General features: G+C 42.1%; 1 protein-coding gene across 5 annotated transcripts in view; it reads left to right on the forward strand.

Moving 5' to 3' along the window:
• Positions 1–2,071: 2,071 nt before the first annotated feature.
• SPHKAP (SPHK1 interactor, AKAP domain containing) overlaps positions 2,072–12,526 on the forward strand; it is a 170,998-nt gene continuing 160,543 nt past the window's right edge. For 2 of the 5 annotated variants that reach the window (XM_083178310.1, XM_083178311.1), the window contains exons 1-2: positions 2,074–2,258; positions 2,792–3,003. Coding sequence is in view for 3 of the 5 variants with exons in the window: in XM_083178312.1 (XP_083034438.1) it covers positions 2,236–2,258 (23 nt within the window). In the remaining 2 variants the exon portion in view is untranslated. Of the gene's footprint in view, positions 2,259–2,791; positions 3,004–12,526 lie in introns of all 5 variants that reach the window. The other 3 variants (XM_083178308.1, XM_083178309.1, XM_083178312.1) reach the window with 2 other exon arrangements.

Raw genomic sequence — 12,526 nt, forward strand, 5'->3', positions numbered from 1 at the left:
CACACACACACAACACAACCCAATAAAACCTTATATAAAATATATATTTCTGTTAAGAAACATAGATAACACATATATCTCTCAGAACTCAGCAATAGAAGCAATATCGTTGGCTTTTAAATAACTGATTTATACTTGCAGGGGGAAGAGAGGTGCCCCCTTGGGAGCAGGAGCTTGGCGGCAGATGACTCCATTGCCTCCCAGAGTTCTGCAACTGCTAGCATGTGTCTGAGCCGGGTTGGGTCAACCAAAGGAAGGTTGACATTTATTAGGTCGACCACTGAAGGTCAACACCTTCAAAAGGTGGACAGAGTCATTAGGGCGACATGGGCAAGGCCAACAGTCAAAAGATTGACATGGGTTTTTTTTTATTTTGAGCCGACATGTTCCCATATTGACCTATTTCATGTAGACCTATTGCTTGTGTTGACATTTTGACCATGTCAACCTAATGCATGTTGATCTGTTTCACATGTCGACCAATAGTGGTTAACCTTTTGTCTGTTGACCGCATCCCTTGCCAGGTTCCCATTGGCTCAAGGAATCATGTGCATGCACTGATTGGACTTAGCAGCCCGTCGCTGGGAGTGTTAAGGTGTCCATACACCTGAACGATGACAGGCCTGAACGTACAATTTCAAGGGGTCGTGCGGTGGATCATGTGCACATTATAAGGAATATCGGTACAATGTGCAGTCCCGTGGGTCAGCCCTCAGATCATACATGCTGCACGTATGATCCAACGGCTTTGCTTGCGGTCATAAGCAGATCATATGTGCTTTTAAAGCACATGCGATCGCTTGTTCAACCTGCATATGATCAGGTCATTCTACTGTATGGCCAGCTTTAGGATGCCAGCAGGAATGTGGATTTCAAAGTGAAATCTGCATTGTCGAAAATGGACAGTAATTGTCGAATTTGCTGCCGTTTTCGACAATTGTTTTCACCGATCCATGGGTTTTTCCGACTGTCAGAAAACTTCCGACCCTCAAAGATTGAATAGGTCAAATGTAAATTAAAACTACTCCTGTCAATAAGTGATATATATTTCGGACTGTCTGAAATGCACACATTGAATACCCCCCTAATCTGCCAAATGCAGTTTTTAAAAAAATAGAATTCTGTTAAATTGACATATTTATAAATATAGTTTCCTTTTTAATACATGGACTTTTCAATTCATAAAGAAAATTTTCAAGACCAGAACTGGGTCAATTCCAGGGTCGGTGTAAGGTGTTTCAGCACCCTAGGCAGATCTTCATCCTCTTGCACCCCACCTTACCCCCCGCCCAGGGGTGTCAACAGATCGTCCGAACCCTGGAAATAAGCAGGAGGCATGGCCTTCAGAGTGGGTGGGGCCACATCACTGTGAAAAAAAATAAACAAGAGGGAGATGACAGGCTGCTGCTACAGTTATCTCTCTCCCCAGCTCAGCACAATGTAGCTGGGGTGAGAGGCTGTGCTGCGCCTGAAGCCTATATCTCTCCCCATTGCCGGCTTCCTGCAAAGGGGGAGGGTGGTGCGGGACCCGGGACCCTCCAGCAGGCCTGGGTATATAGTACCCACCTCTCTATCGACGGCCATTCTCACCCACCCACTTTTTAGACTCTCGAGTGAAAGTGTGGAGGTGACATCTTAGAAGTTCCACAGTTGCCACTAAATACACCAAGCATGTTTTCCGCAAAAACATCCTTAATTTTGTGATATGCAGTCTCGTTGGTCCCCCCCTCCAGTTGCCTAAAGCTGCTTAATTGTAGAGCCAGCCTTGGTTAAATTATCTGACAGTAGTTAATGCCATAACATTATAAGGCACTCTGTCCGAGATGTGTTTAAATTCACTGGTAATCATTGTAAAGTGACCTCAGGCTGGCTAATGAAACCCTGTATAAATTCACATAAAAATGCGGCTAATACATATGATTCGGCTTTCAGGCTATTTTCTGCATCTCACCAGACTGGGAACAAGTGATGCTCAGTGACCCCTTCATTCCTTGCTGCATCCCAGTACATTCTGCTGCTGAAGGGTTACAGAACGCTGCCTTGCTCACATCTTCTCCTGTGTGACTCATCTGTGTGTGTAGATGGAAGGAGTGGCTCTGCTCCTGTATCTGAGGATTCAGTGCAGCTTCACTACCAGCAGAGAGAGTTGCTTGAAGTGATTCTCACCCTGCGTTATCCTATATACGTATCCCAGACTTCAGCATCTCTACAGCCCCACATGCAGCTCTCCTAAAGATGTGCTCATGTGCATCCCATAGGTAAGCCCTTCAATCTTATCTTGGCTCTGTCTATACATTGTACTGAATAACTGAGAACTAGACTTGGAAAACTTAATTGGATTTAGTGTTACCGGAGCATTTTAAAGAAATAAAGAAAAAAATAAATCCTCAGCAATATACCGTAACCGGCCAGGCACAGAACTGTTGGCTTTGAATTTTCTATTTAAAGATACTGTAATATTTTACATTCGAAATACATTTTTGTTAGAGGGGCTCGCTCCTCTGTGGACATAATATCCAGATTCCTGAGCAAAAATATCTAAATATTACAAATTAAGTTACTCAGTCTATGGGGGATAGAGGTGTACCGTTCCTAATATCAAGTTGTTTTCAGGGCATAACCGAATTCCTGTCCTATTATGTTGCAAGTACACTTCTATATGTACTGTAGTCATGTTCTAGGTATAATACCAACAAACGCAATTGTGCATTTGGTTCCTGGGTCTAATCCGAAATAAGGTGCAAGGTTCTGGAGAGCTGGTACTCTCCCCCCATTCATTCTTTCATTTTAGGCAATGGAACAATCTGTAAGCAGTTGAATATAACTTCTATAAGCTAGGTGAGAACTGGAGTCTAAGGCTTTCTGAATATTTGAGTTCCACCAGGGAGGAATGTGGTTCTGATTGGGTATTTCAGATGGAATCCCAGCTGGAGTCTTCTCTTTAATCATAAGAGAACTGCGTTCGATGCCTGACGATACCTTAGGTGCCTGCTAATAACTGTGGTAAGGAAGATTGCTTTTCACATGTGTTTCTCATTTGCATTAGTGGAAGAATTTCTTGCGGAATGTATTATTATACAGTACAGCTTCTGTCTCCAAATTGCACTCCACCTGTCAATATTCCCCGTGCCAAGTAATTGAAAAGTAATTTATCAAGCTGTGCCATGCATGCAGAATTACAGCATCTTATGATCATGGGTTCCGTCTGCTGTTACCAATCCTCTACTGTACCTGCCTTTTCTATATCACTTTATGTAAGTGTGTGTGCATTAAAATCAATATATGAAGGGAGCTCCAATGTAAGGCTTACAATAATATTGTATTTGGTAGGTTTTTATTGCAAGCAAACAAATATAAAACACCCCTCCCAATATTTAGCCCATACCCATCTGCCCTCTAAGCTCTTGGTTCCGTTTACTTGGCGTGAAATGTGATTATACTGTATACCCAAAGGTAGCGCAGCCTGAAGGACGGATGAAAGCAATACAGATGAATGTTCCATGAATGATTTATCCCGGGAGCTGGGAACAGTTCTCGGCAAAATATAAATAACTCTTTTCATCTCATTCTGTGCTTTGAAAATAAGTTATTTGTATTGCAGTAAAACTACTTCCTTCCACCTGTCTAATTCTTTTTGATTATTTATTGTAATTGAACTCCTCCTCCTGCTCCAGTTGGAACACATTGTTCCCACAGCTTTCTGTTTGTCCCTGTAACTTATCATAACTCCTTTCATTATTTTATTGTACTGTTGGAGCAGAAAAGCATCCATAACTCTTAGTATTCCTCTGCATAGCTTCAGTATTAACCACTTTAAGTCTTAAGGTGCGTACACGGGGACGATTTTGTCCAAAATCGCGGGAAATATGGTCGCTGAGCGACCATATTGCCCGCAATGGGAGTGTGCACCGGCGATATATCGCCGGGTGCGCGCTCCCGTTTTTGCCCCTGTGGTGATCGCTGGTCGCAGGAACATGCTCCTGCGACCAGCTGATTACCACTGCCGGGCTCCCCCCGGCAGTTTCTTTTTCATCAGCGACCTTCTCTGGTCGCTGATGAACAGGAGAAACTGAGCAATATATTGCTCAGCCATATATTGCTCAGCAATATATGGCTGAGCAATATATCTCCCCCGTGTGTACACAGCATTAAACGTATCGCCCAGGTCAGTTGGGTGGTGTTCTATAAATGGTCTCAGGACAATTAAACCCCAGGCGGTCTATCGCAGATTAAAGTCTTATGTATGAGGCAGGGAGAAAATGTTATTTTTCCCTTTTGTAATGTTTGTTGGTTCTGTCTTTGGAGAAAACTCTACAGTATTTCAGATTGGTGTAAATAGAGCAGACTTTCCCAATTTATTTATTTATTCACAGTTATTATTAGCGCACACATATTCCGCAGCGCTTTACAGAGAATATTTGAACATTCACATCAGTCCCCGCTCTCGTGGAGCTTACAATCTATATTCCCTACCACATGCACATGCACACACAGACATTCTACAGTAGCGCACGCAGGGGGGGTTTCTGAGTACCCAGAAACCCCCCTAGGAGCCTATGGGCCCTAGGCTGAAAGCTGAGGGTCCCCTCTTTCCATGGGTACAAGAATTTTAAAAATCGGCCCTTGGGAACCAGAGATATCTGATTTCAAAGCAGTGGTCCCCATCCAAGCCTGTTAATTGCTCTTCCCAGTCAGATATTTCAGGTTCTGTCTGACTTTGAGTTTTTCTGAGGGTATATTCCAAAAGGTGAGACTCTCTCACTTTCAAATACACTAGTAGCTTGTCTCTACTCTTCCCAGAACCAGAGAAATCAGCCTTCCAGCAGCTGGTTACTGCTCCAGCTCCACACACCTGGTATGTAGTTTTATATACTCTTTTGTGGATTGGTCTGCCTCCTGAACTCTGATCTCCTAGTCCCCAGTACCATTTGGTAGGTGGAATTCTCTAGTTTTTAATTCCATTAAAATCTAAGAAATCTATTTACGGGAACTGGAGATATCTGCAGACAAGCAAGCTATCCTCCCACCAGAAAATGATGAATAATAAGCCCACTCCACTATACACCCCTCCTCTGCATATAAAACATCCTCTACCACCCTGGAAGTTATGTATCAGGGCCCCTTCATTCAGCCCAATGCCCCCTTCTCCCACCATCTGTGCAGTAAAGGGGTAATTAGTGGAAATTACTGATCCAGGCCCTACATGCTGAGCGGTTGATATAATACCCCCTACCACCCGTGGGACATCAAAGCTTCCCCCACCCCTACCACTGGAGGATCAGTAGGGGCCCCAATACATTGCTATGCCCAGGGGCCTACACTGCTGTTAATGCCCCTGTATGTATATATATATGTATGTATATCAGAAAGTGGGGGGTGATTGGGGTGCGCTACCTAGTATAGAATCTGTACCTCCCAATATAACATTACAATTTCAAAACAGAATAAACATTTCTGAAATAGTGTTCTTGTATATTGAGGATGTTCCCAATGAATAGGCTCAGTCCATCTCTGGGTAAATAGTTATTTTATTGGTGAAGAAAACCCGACGTGTTTCGTCTCTAAGACTTCATCAGGGGTAAGAACTGGGGGATGGTACAGAAGAAAAAATGGGGGGGGGATGATATATAAATGTACAATTTATTCACACTCATTCAATAAAAGCCAGTGGTTTGATTTATTTTCTTACATACCCAATGGGTGAGTAGATTTTGTGTAGCTGGTCCTATTTGAAGTTTCTGCTGATCACAGCTGATGCAAATAAAATAAATATCTAAAATAATGATAATATACAATTAATCTATGTTATTTTATATATAAAAAAAAGGTTGGGGAAGGAGGAGCTCCCATCGAGAAGGACTTGGTGGTAAGGATGAAATATTCCTCCAAATACCTTCTTCTCTCCCATTCGCCAGCTCCTCCTTCCCCAACCTTTTTTTATATATAAAATAACATAGATTAATTGTATAGTATCATTATTTTAGATATTTATTTTATCCAGAGATGGACTGAGCCTATTCATTGGGAACATCCTCAATATACAAGAACACTATTTCATAAATGTTTATTCTGTTTTGAAATTGTAATGTTATATTGGGAGGTACAGATTCTATACTAGGTAGCGCACCCCAATCACCCCCCACTTTTCTGATTACTACACCGTTCCTCACTAACAGGAGGAATTTTGGTGGTGCTGCACACACAACCCAGCGCAACTCAGAGTCAAAAACCCTTTCTTCCATATGTATGTATATGTATATATATATATATATATATATATATATATATATATATATATATATATATAAAGCATTATTATTATAATTTATATACATTTGGTCTATCTATAATACTTTAACTGACCCGGCATATACTGGGTCACCTAAGTGTCCATCTCCGTGCTTTGCTCCGCCCCTCTGGAAACCCCCTTCTGAAAATCCTGCGTTTGCCACTGTTCTAGGGTTAATTTTGTTGAGAGACAAATAAACTACCAGTATATTTTTGGATTGTGGGAGGAAACCAGAGTACCCGGAGGAAACACAGGCAAGCACGGGGAGAATATACAAACTCCGCACAGTTAAGGCTATGGTGGGAATCGAACCTATGATCTCAGTGCTGTGAGGCAGTAATGCTAATCCTTATACAGTTTGTGCTGCCCAATGTGGAAGTTCAGTTGCAATGAAAATAGCCATACAAATACTTGCAATTGGATAATGTACAATTATCCAATTCACTGTATATTTTGGGGTAATAAATTGTTTGTAGAAATGTACTTTTTTAAATTCCCCACAGATCTTGTAATTGGTGATTTCTACTTGTCATTTGAACAAGATGTACAAATTAACATGAACATTTGGATAATAAGGAAGTAATTAAAAATACAAATCTGATCACTTTTATTATTTGCAGATAGTGGAAAACACAAATTCCCTTGGTTATACTTTTGCAGTAATGATGGGTGAAATGTAATAGGATGAGAGATTCAGAAAGTGAGAGATTTGGTAAGAAATCTCCAGTTTCTTTAAAGCGCCAATTATTTGCACTGCAAAACCAGTTTGATTTTGCAGTGTAAATCATTGCGCTTAAAAAAAAAAAAAAACTGGAGAATTCTTACCAAATCTATCACTTCTTACTGAGTCTCTCATCCTATTAAATTTCACCCAAAGTGTGGGGGAGATTCTCTAAGCTAAATATGCGGTAAAAACCCCGGTTTTTACCGCATTTTGGGATGCTGTAAGCATCCCCCGCCGGGTTACCACGGCTGGGGGCATCGCCAGAAAAATCTGGCGATGCCCCATAGAAGCCAATGGGCTTCTACCGCATCCCACCGCCACCCCGTTAGAACATATGCGATAATTATAATTGCAAAGGGGGCGAAGATTCTTAGAGAATCTCCCCCTGTTTTTCTTAATTTTATTTTATAATCCTCACCCATTGTCATAGGCAAACGCAGGGGATGGGGGGGGGGGGTGTTCTGGTTGCCCGGAAACCCTCATCCTCTTGGCAAGTGCCTTAAATGATGACAACAATAGCACTGATATATAATATGAACAATAGAGCTATCACCACATCTTGCAGTGTAAGGGACAGAGGAGAGCTGCTGCACATGCCCAGTGTACCAGCTTCTTCTACCACATTTACTTTATGTGTGGATCTGAGCCCTCAAACATCGCAATAGACCAGAGAGCAGCTGCCAGGAGGAAGAGACAGGAGCCTTACCAGGAAGTGGGCGATTGTGAACTTTGAAAGTGCAGAACTGATTATATTATGTTTGTGTATTTATTTATTATATGTTTAACCTTTAAATTACCACTTATCTTATTTCAATGTTTAAAACAGCCTATACTATAGACCATCTGTACTGTTAAATATTGATACTGTATTCCATACTGTATCCAGTTTATAAAAAGACAATTTTTCAGGGCTGTTACCGCTCCCCAAACTCCCGTAATTACTCCAATGTGCTGCAGAGTGGGAGACTTTGGATTACATGTGGAAACCCCCATCTAAAAATCCTGCATTTGCAACTGATTGTCCCACACTGATGTCTCTTTGCAGGGTTTGGTTTGTCTGATTGCAAAATAATATTAGTACAGAGGAATAATTTGAAAACGTGCCCTTTGGTATATGTGTACATTATTATCGTGCTCAATCACTGCCATATCCATATGACTTAATGGAGCTAGCCCTCTCTGTTGGGGGTTCCCAAGTAGCATCTGCCTGTGTGCTGATTATATATGGGGGAGGAAACGCATGGCTGTGTAAGAAACATATGCATATATTAATGCACAATACTCTGTATAATGAGCATCGGCGATGTAATGTGGAGCACTGAAATGTCAGACAGCTAAGTCATGGAGTTACAGTGATCATAGGGCTGGAGAGTGATCTACAGGGAACTCAAGGGGGATTGTGTCCCTATTGCCCTCATGTTCCCAAGGGAAAAGAGATAAAACAAGAGAAAAGGTAGATAAAAAAGAGCAGGTATGAATGAGATCACGGATGGAAGATTATAGAAGCAAGAGTAGAGGAAAAGGCAATGAGAAAAATTCAGATATATATAGAGATGTATTATGAAAGGGTAAAAGAGAGAATAAAAAAAGATAAAATATTGGTATAAAGTAGAAATCACAAAGAAAAAGCAAAAATAGCAAAATAAAACTATATACAGTATAGAAAGGCTAAAATAAAATGAAATACAATAGACAGAGCTATAATAAAGACAGAAGCACTTCACTTCATATTATGTGCATCTAGATTCCCAAGGACATGTGATGGCACCATTTGAGTAGATGTCTTTTTACAATAACATGTCTTTGAGTTTATACAAATACTGCTATACGCGTCCTTCCCTGGTGTACATTCTGCCTGAATGGACAAGGACTGAGGAGCCCACTTTGAACTTGGTGCATCCTTAAGGCCCCCATCTACTAGTGAGACCTCTCTCAACAATAATTTGGATCCTTTTTCCCTGTAATCTGGGCGGGACCTTCCAGGAGGCCTGCGATTGCAATTCGCTACTTGAGTGGTTATAATTTACAGCAGATTTATCACATGCAATCTATGTGTACATATGACAGTCCCATAACAGGCCCCAAAGATGGACTACTTCTGTACATTCACATTTCCACCTTCCAGTTACCTCCCATCGACACCCAAAACATTGTAAAGACTTACTGAGACTGCACATTTCAATTGCAACTTTTGCATGCATGCGCTGTGCAATTTAGATGTGCAAAATTCTCAACTGCGCCCGGCATATGTACTGTAGTTTGCTTGACTCAGGCCCCATGAGATATTGCTGTATCTGTCACTAGGCCCCGGACTGTATCACCATCTGCCCGTGATTGACGAATATATCCTGCTACCCAAAACCAATCATGTTGTCAATCATTAATCATTGATACAATCAACAATTATTGATGACCTTGAAGGATTCACCATTGATGGTGCTTTACACTGATAGCATGAAACCATTAACAGTTTGAACCAATGATGGGCATCTAAGCTGTGGGACATGGCGGGCAAATCAGGGAACGGTGGTTTGAGCTGAGCGGTGTGAGTCTGTGACAGTGATGCAGAGCTTAGCAATGAGCCAATCGGGAATAAGTGGTGCAGTGGGGACGGGTTAAAAAAAGAAAACCAACAAACCATCATAGGCTATTAATGGCAGAGAAATCCTGGATCTAGACCATCGATAGTAAAACCATCAATTATGGGTGTCAAACAAATAATGGTTGTTATCCATCAATGGCTGATGACAATCCCTACTGGAAGGAGACTTCATAAGTCTGCTCTTTCAACAGGCCATGGGGGAAGATGTTGAGTCACTGGGCAATGCAACCAAAATAATACGGGAAAATGCTGTGACCAAGATACTTTCTCATGGTGTAATAGGGTCAGAGTTTTGCAGGAGATGCAGGATTTGTGCCAATCTTTTTATAAAGCTTCAACAAGTCCTGGTTTTGCCATGTAAATGTTTCTTTTAAAAAAAACATCCAAGATCATCCAACACCTCTAGCAATCTTGGACCCTTTTTATATGCTCCCTTATGTCAGCTGCCTCTTGTTGAAAGAGTGTGCAAAGAAACCTCTGACTAGGGTGGAATGGTGCAGGCCCATATTGATTGCTAGGGTTGTTCCCTGCCACGAGAAGTTATCAAGGGCTGAATATATTATGCAGAGAAACGCGCTACTTTAGGAAAATGTGATTGTAGTCGAACACGGGGTTTCATCTGGTTCACAAGAAGCTACTGCCTTGCCATCATCTGCCGAAATACCCACAGGGCACCCTATCCATTGCGTGTGACTCGCAGCTGTATAAGAAGCTGAAAATGCCAATTTCACCACAAAAATGCCCACAAACCATCTAAGGGCCTGATTCAGAGTTGATCGCAAAGCAAAATCTTTCCCGAACGGGCAAAACCATGCTGCATTGCAGGTGGGGCAGATGTAACATATGCAGAGAGAGTTAGATTTAGGTGGGGTGTGTTCAAACTGAAATCCACATTGCATTGTAAAAATAAAGCAGCCAGAAACAAAATAAGCCCCCCCCCCCCCCCCCAATCTAACTCTCTCATTCGAGAAACATTGTGCTTTTGTGACCAACTCTGAATCAAGCTCTAAATTTCCTCAAATTTCAAAGCAGTTCCAATAAGTTCAGCATCTCTGACCCCACACCTTTCTTATACCCCTTTCACACCGCATCTCGGACCCGGGTTATTGCCGAGTTGGTGATGTGTCGACTTGGGACAAGGTGCGGTGTGAAAGCACCACAGCATATAACCCCGGTCAACCAACCCAGCAATTCGACCCAGGTTATAAGAATGGTTAAACCAGGGTTGCCCTCTGTGTAATGGGCGAGCCAGATTTCAGTGTTGGATCCGCCCAATTTACAGTGCCAATGGGTATATACTATATTTGATGTTATTTCTAGCCATTTGCATCTTGTACACCTTTTTCTATTCCTCCTATAAACACCTCTAAAACACAAATAAGGCGGATGTGATTAATACCACTGCTTTTCAGTCAGCCTTTCATTATTTGATGGCTGTCTCGCTGTTTATAGGGTTGACACAATGGCATTGATCAGCTGTCTAAGCCGCTGGGGACTGTTCATTTCAATCACTGTAGTCTCAAATTATTAGTATCATTCTGGATAGGATGAAAGTCAGTCACCAGCAATCAGTTCTTAATCCCCTGACAAGCAGTCTAATGCACTGGAATAAAAATGATGTGCACTCTCATTCGGAACAGTCTCAGTCTCCATGACTGATAACAAGTGGATCTTACAGCAATCTTAGGTATTTATCATTAACAGTTAATTACTGTATATAGCGCCAGCATATTCCTATGCACTTTACAAATAGGAACAAATAGCAATAAAGCGAGACTGAGTAATACCAGACAGACAGAGAGCTCTGTTCTGCAAGCCTATACGCTACAGTATCATAGGGATTGTTACACAAGAATAATTGCTACATACTGCCCCAGTCAGAGTCACACAGGAATTGGTGGCCTGGGCATACTTACCTACCCTCCTGGAATGGCCAGGAGGGTCCTGAAAATCCCCCCCCCCCCCCCGGAAATGTGGGCAAGCCTCCCGCATTTAGCGGGACCCCTGTATGAACCCCTGCAACCCCTCCCTCTGCCGGTCAAATACCGACATTGGTATCTCTCTGGGAGGGGGCAGGGCCAAAATGACACAAATCGCATTATTTAATACCACCCCCTGCCCAAAGAGCCACGAATCACAGAATTTACAGGAAATGGGTGGGGCTTAATGACAATAAGCCCCCGCCCCCTGGAAAATCTGTAGAGAGTCTGCTCATTGGGCTTCTCCCAGATAGGAGACACTTAGTAGGCCAGTATGGCAGGCCTTCAGGAGGATGTAAAAGTGTAGAAAGAAAATATATGTAAAGTTACAGTATATGTGTGGCTAGTATAGAGGGGATGTAATTGGGTAGGGTAGCTTATTGGTTATGTGAATGATTCTGGAAGCTAATAAACTTGACTGGAGAGGTGAGTATTAAGGGAGCTCTTGAAGGCTTGAAAACTAAAGAGAAGTCTTGTGGGTGGCAGCAGGGCCAGATTAAGGGCCCAATGGGCTAAAAATGATCAAGGGCCTATTATCAGAAGTGGAGGAAGTGAAGCAAATGCATTTAGTAGAACCCATACACTATAAGCCCCAGTGTCTCCCTACATATATAAAAGTACAAAAAATTGCATAAATGTGTTAAAATAGCAATACAATTGTTATACTTATGATTTATGGCCGACCATGTGTCCAGCTGGTTGCCTGTCTGGTGATCATCATGCTGTCATAGTGATGGGACTATTTTTATGTGTAGGCCTGCAGCTCCATCCACCCCATTGTTAATCTGGCCCTGGGTGGGTGGGCATTCCACAGAGTGAGTGTGGCCTGATAAACATTCTGTGTGTATGAATGGGAGCAGGTGTGGATGATATGTGAGATACAGTACGCTGGTATACAGTAGTTTGGTTGATAGCCTTATGTGTTAGTAAAA

This window comes from Crinia signifera, chromosome 3 (assembly GCF_055691185.1).
Source record: "Crinia signifera chromosome 3, ASM5569118v1, whole genome shotgun sequence".
NCBI lineage: Eukaryota > Metazoa > Chordata > Amphibia > Anura > Myobatrachidae > Crinia > Crinia signifera.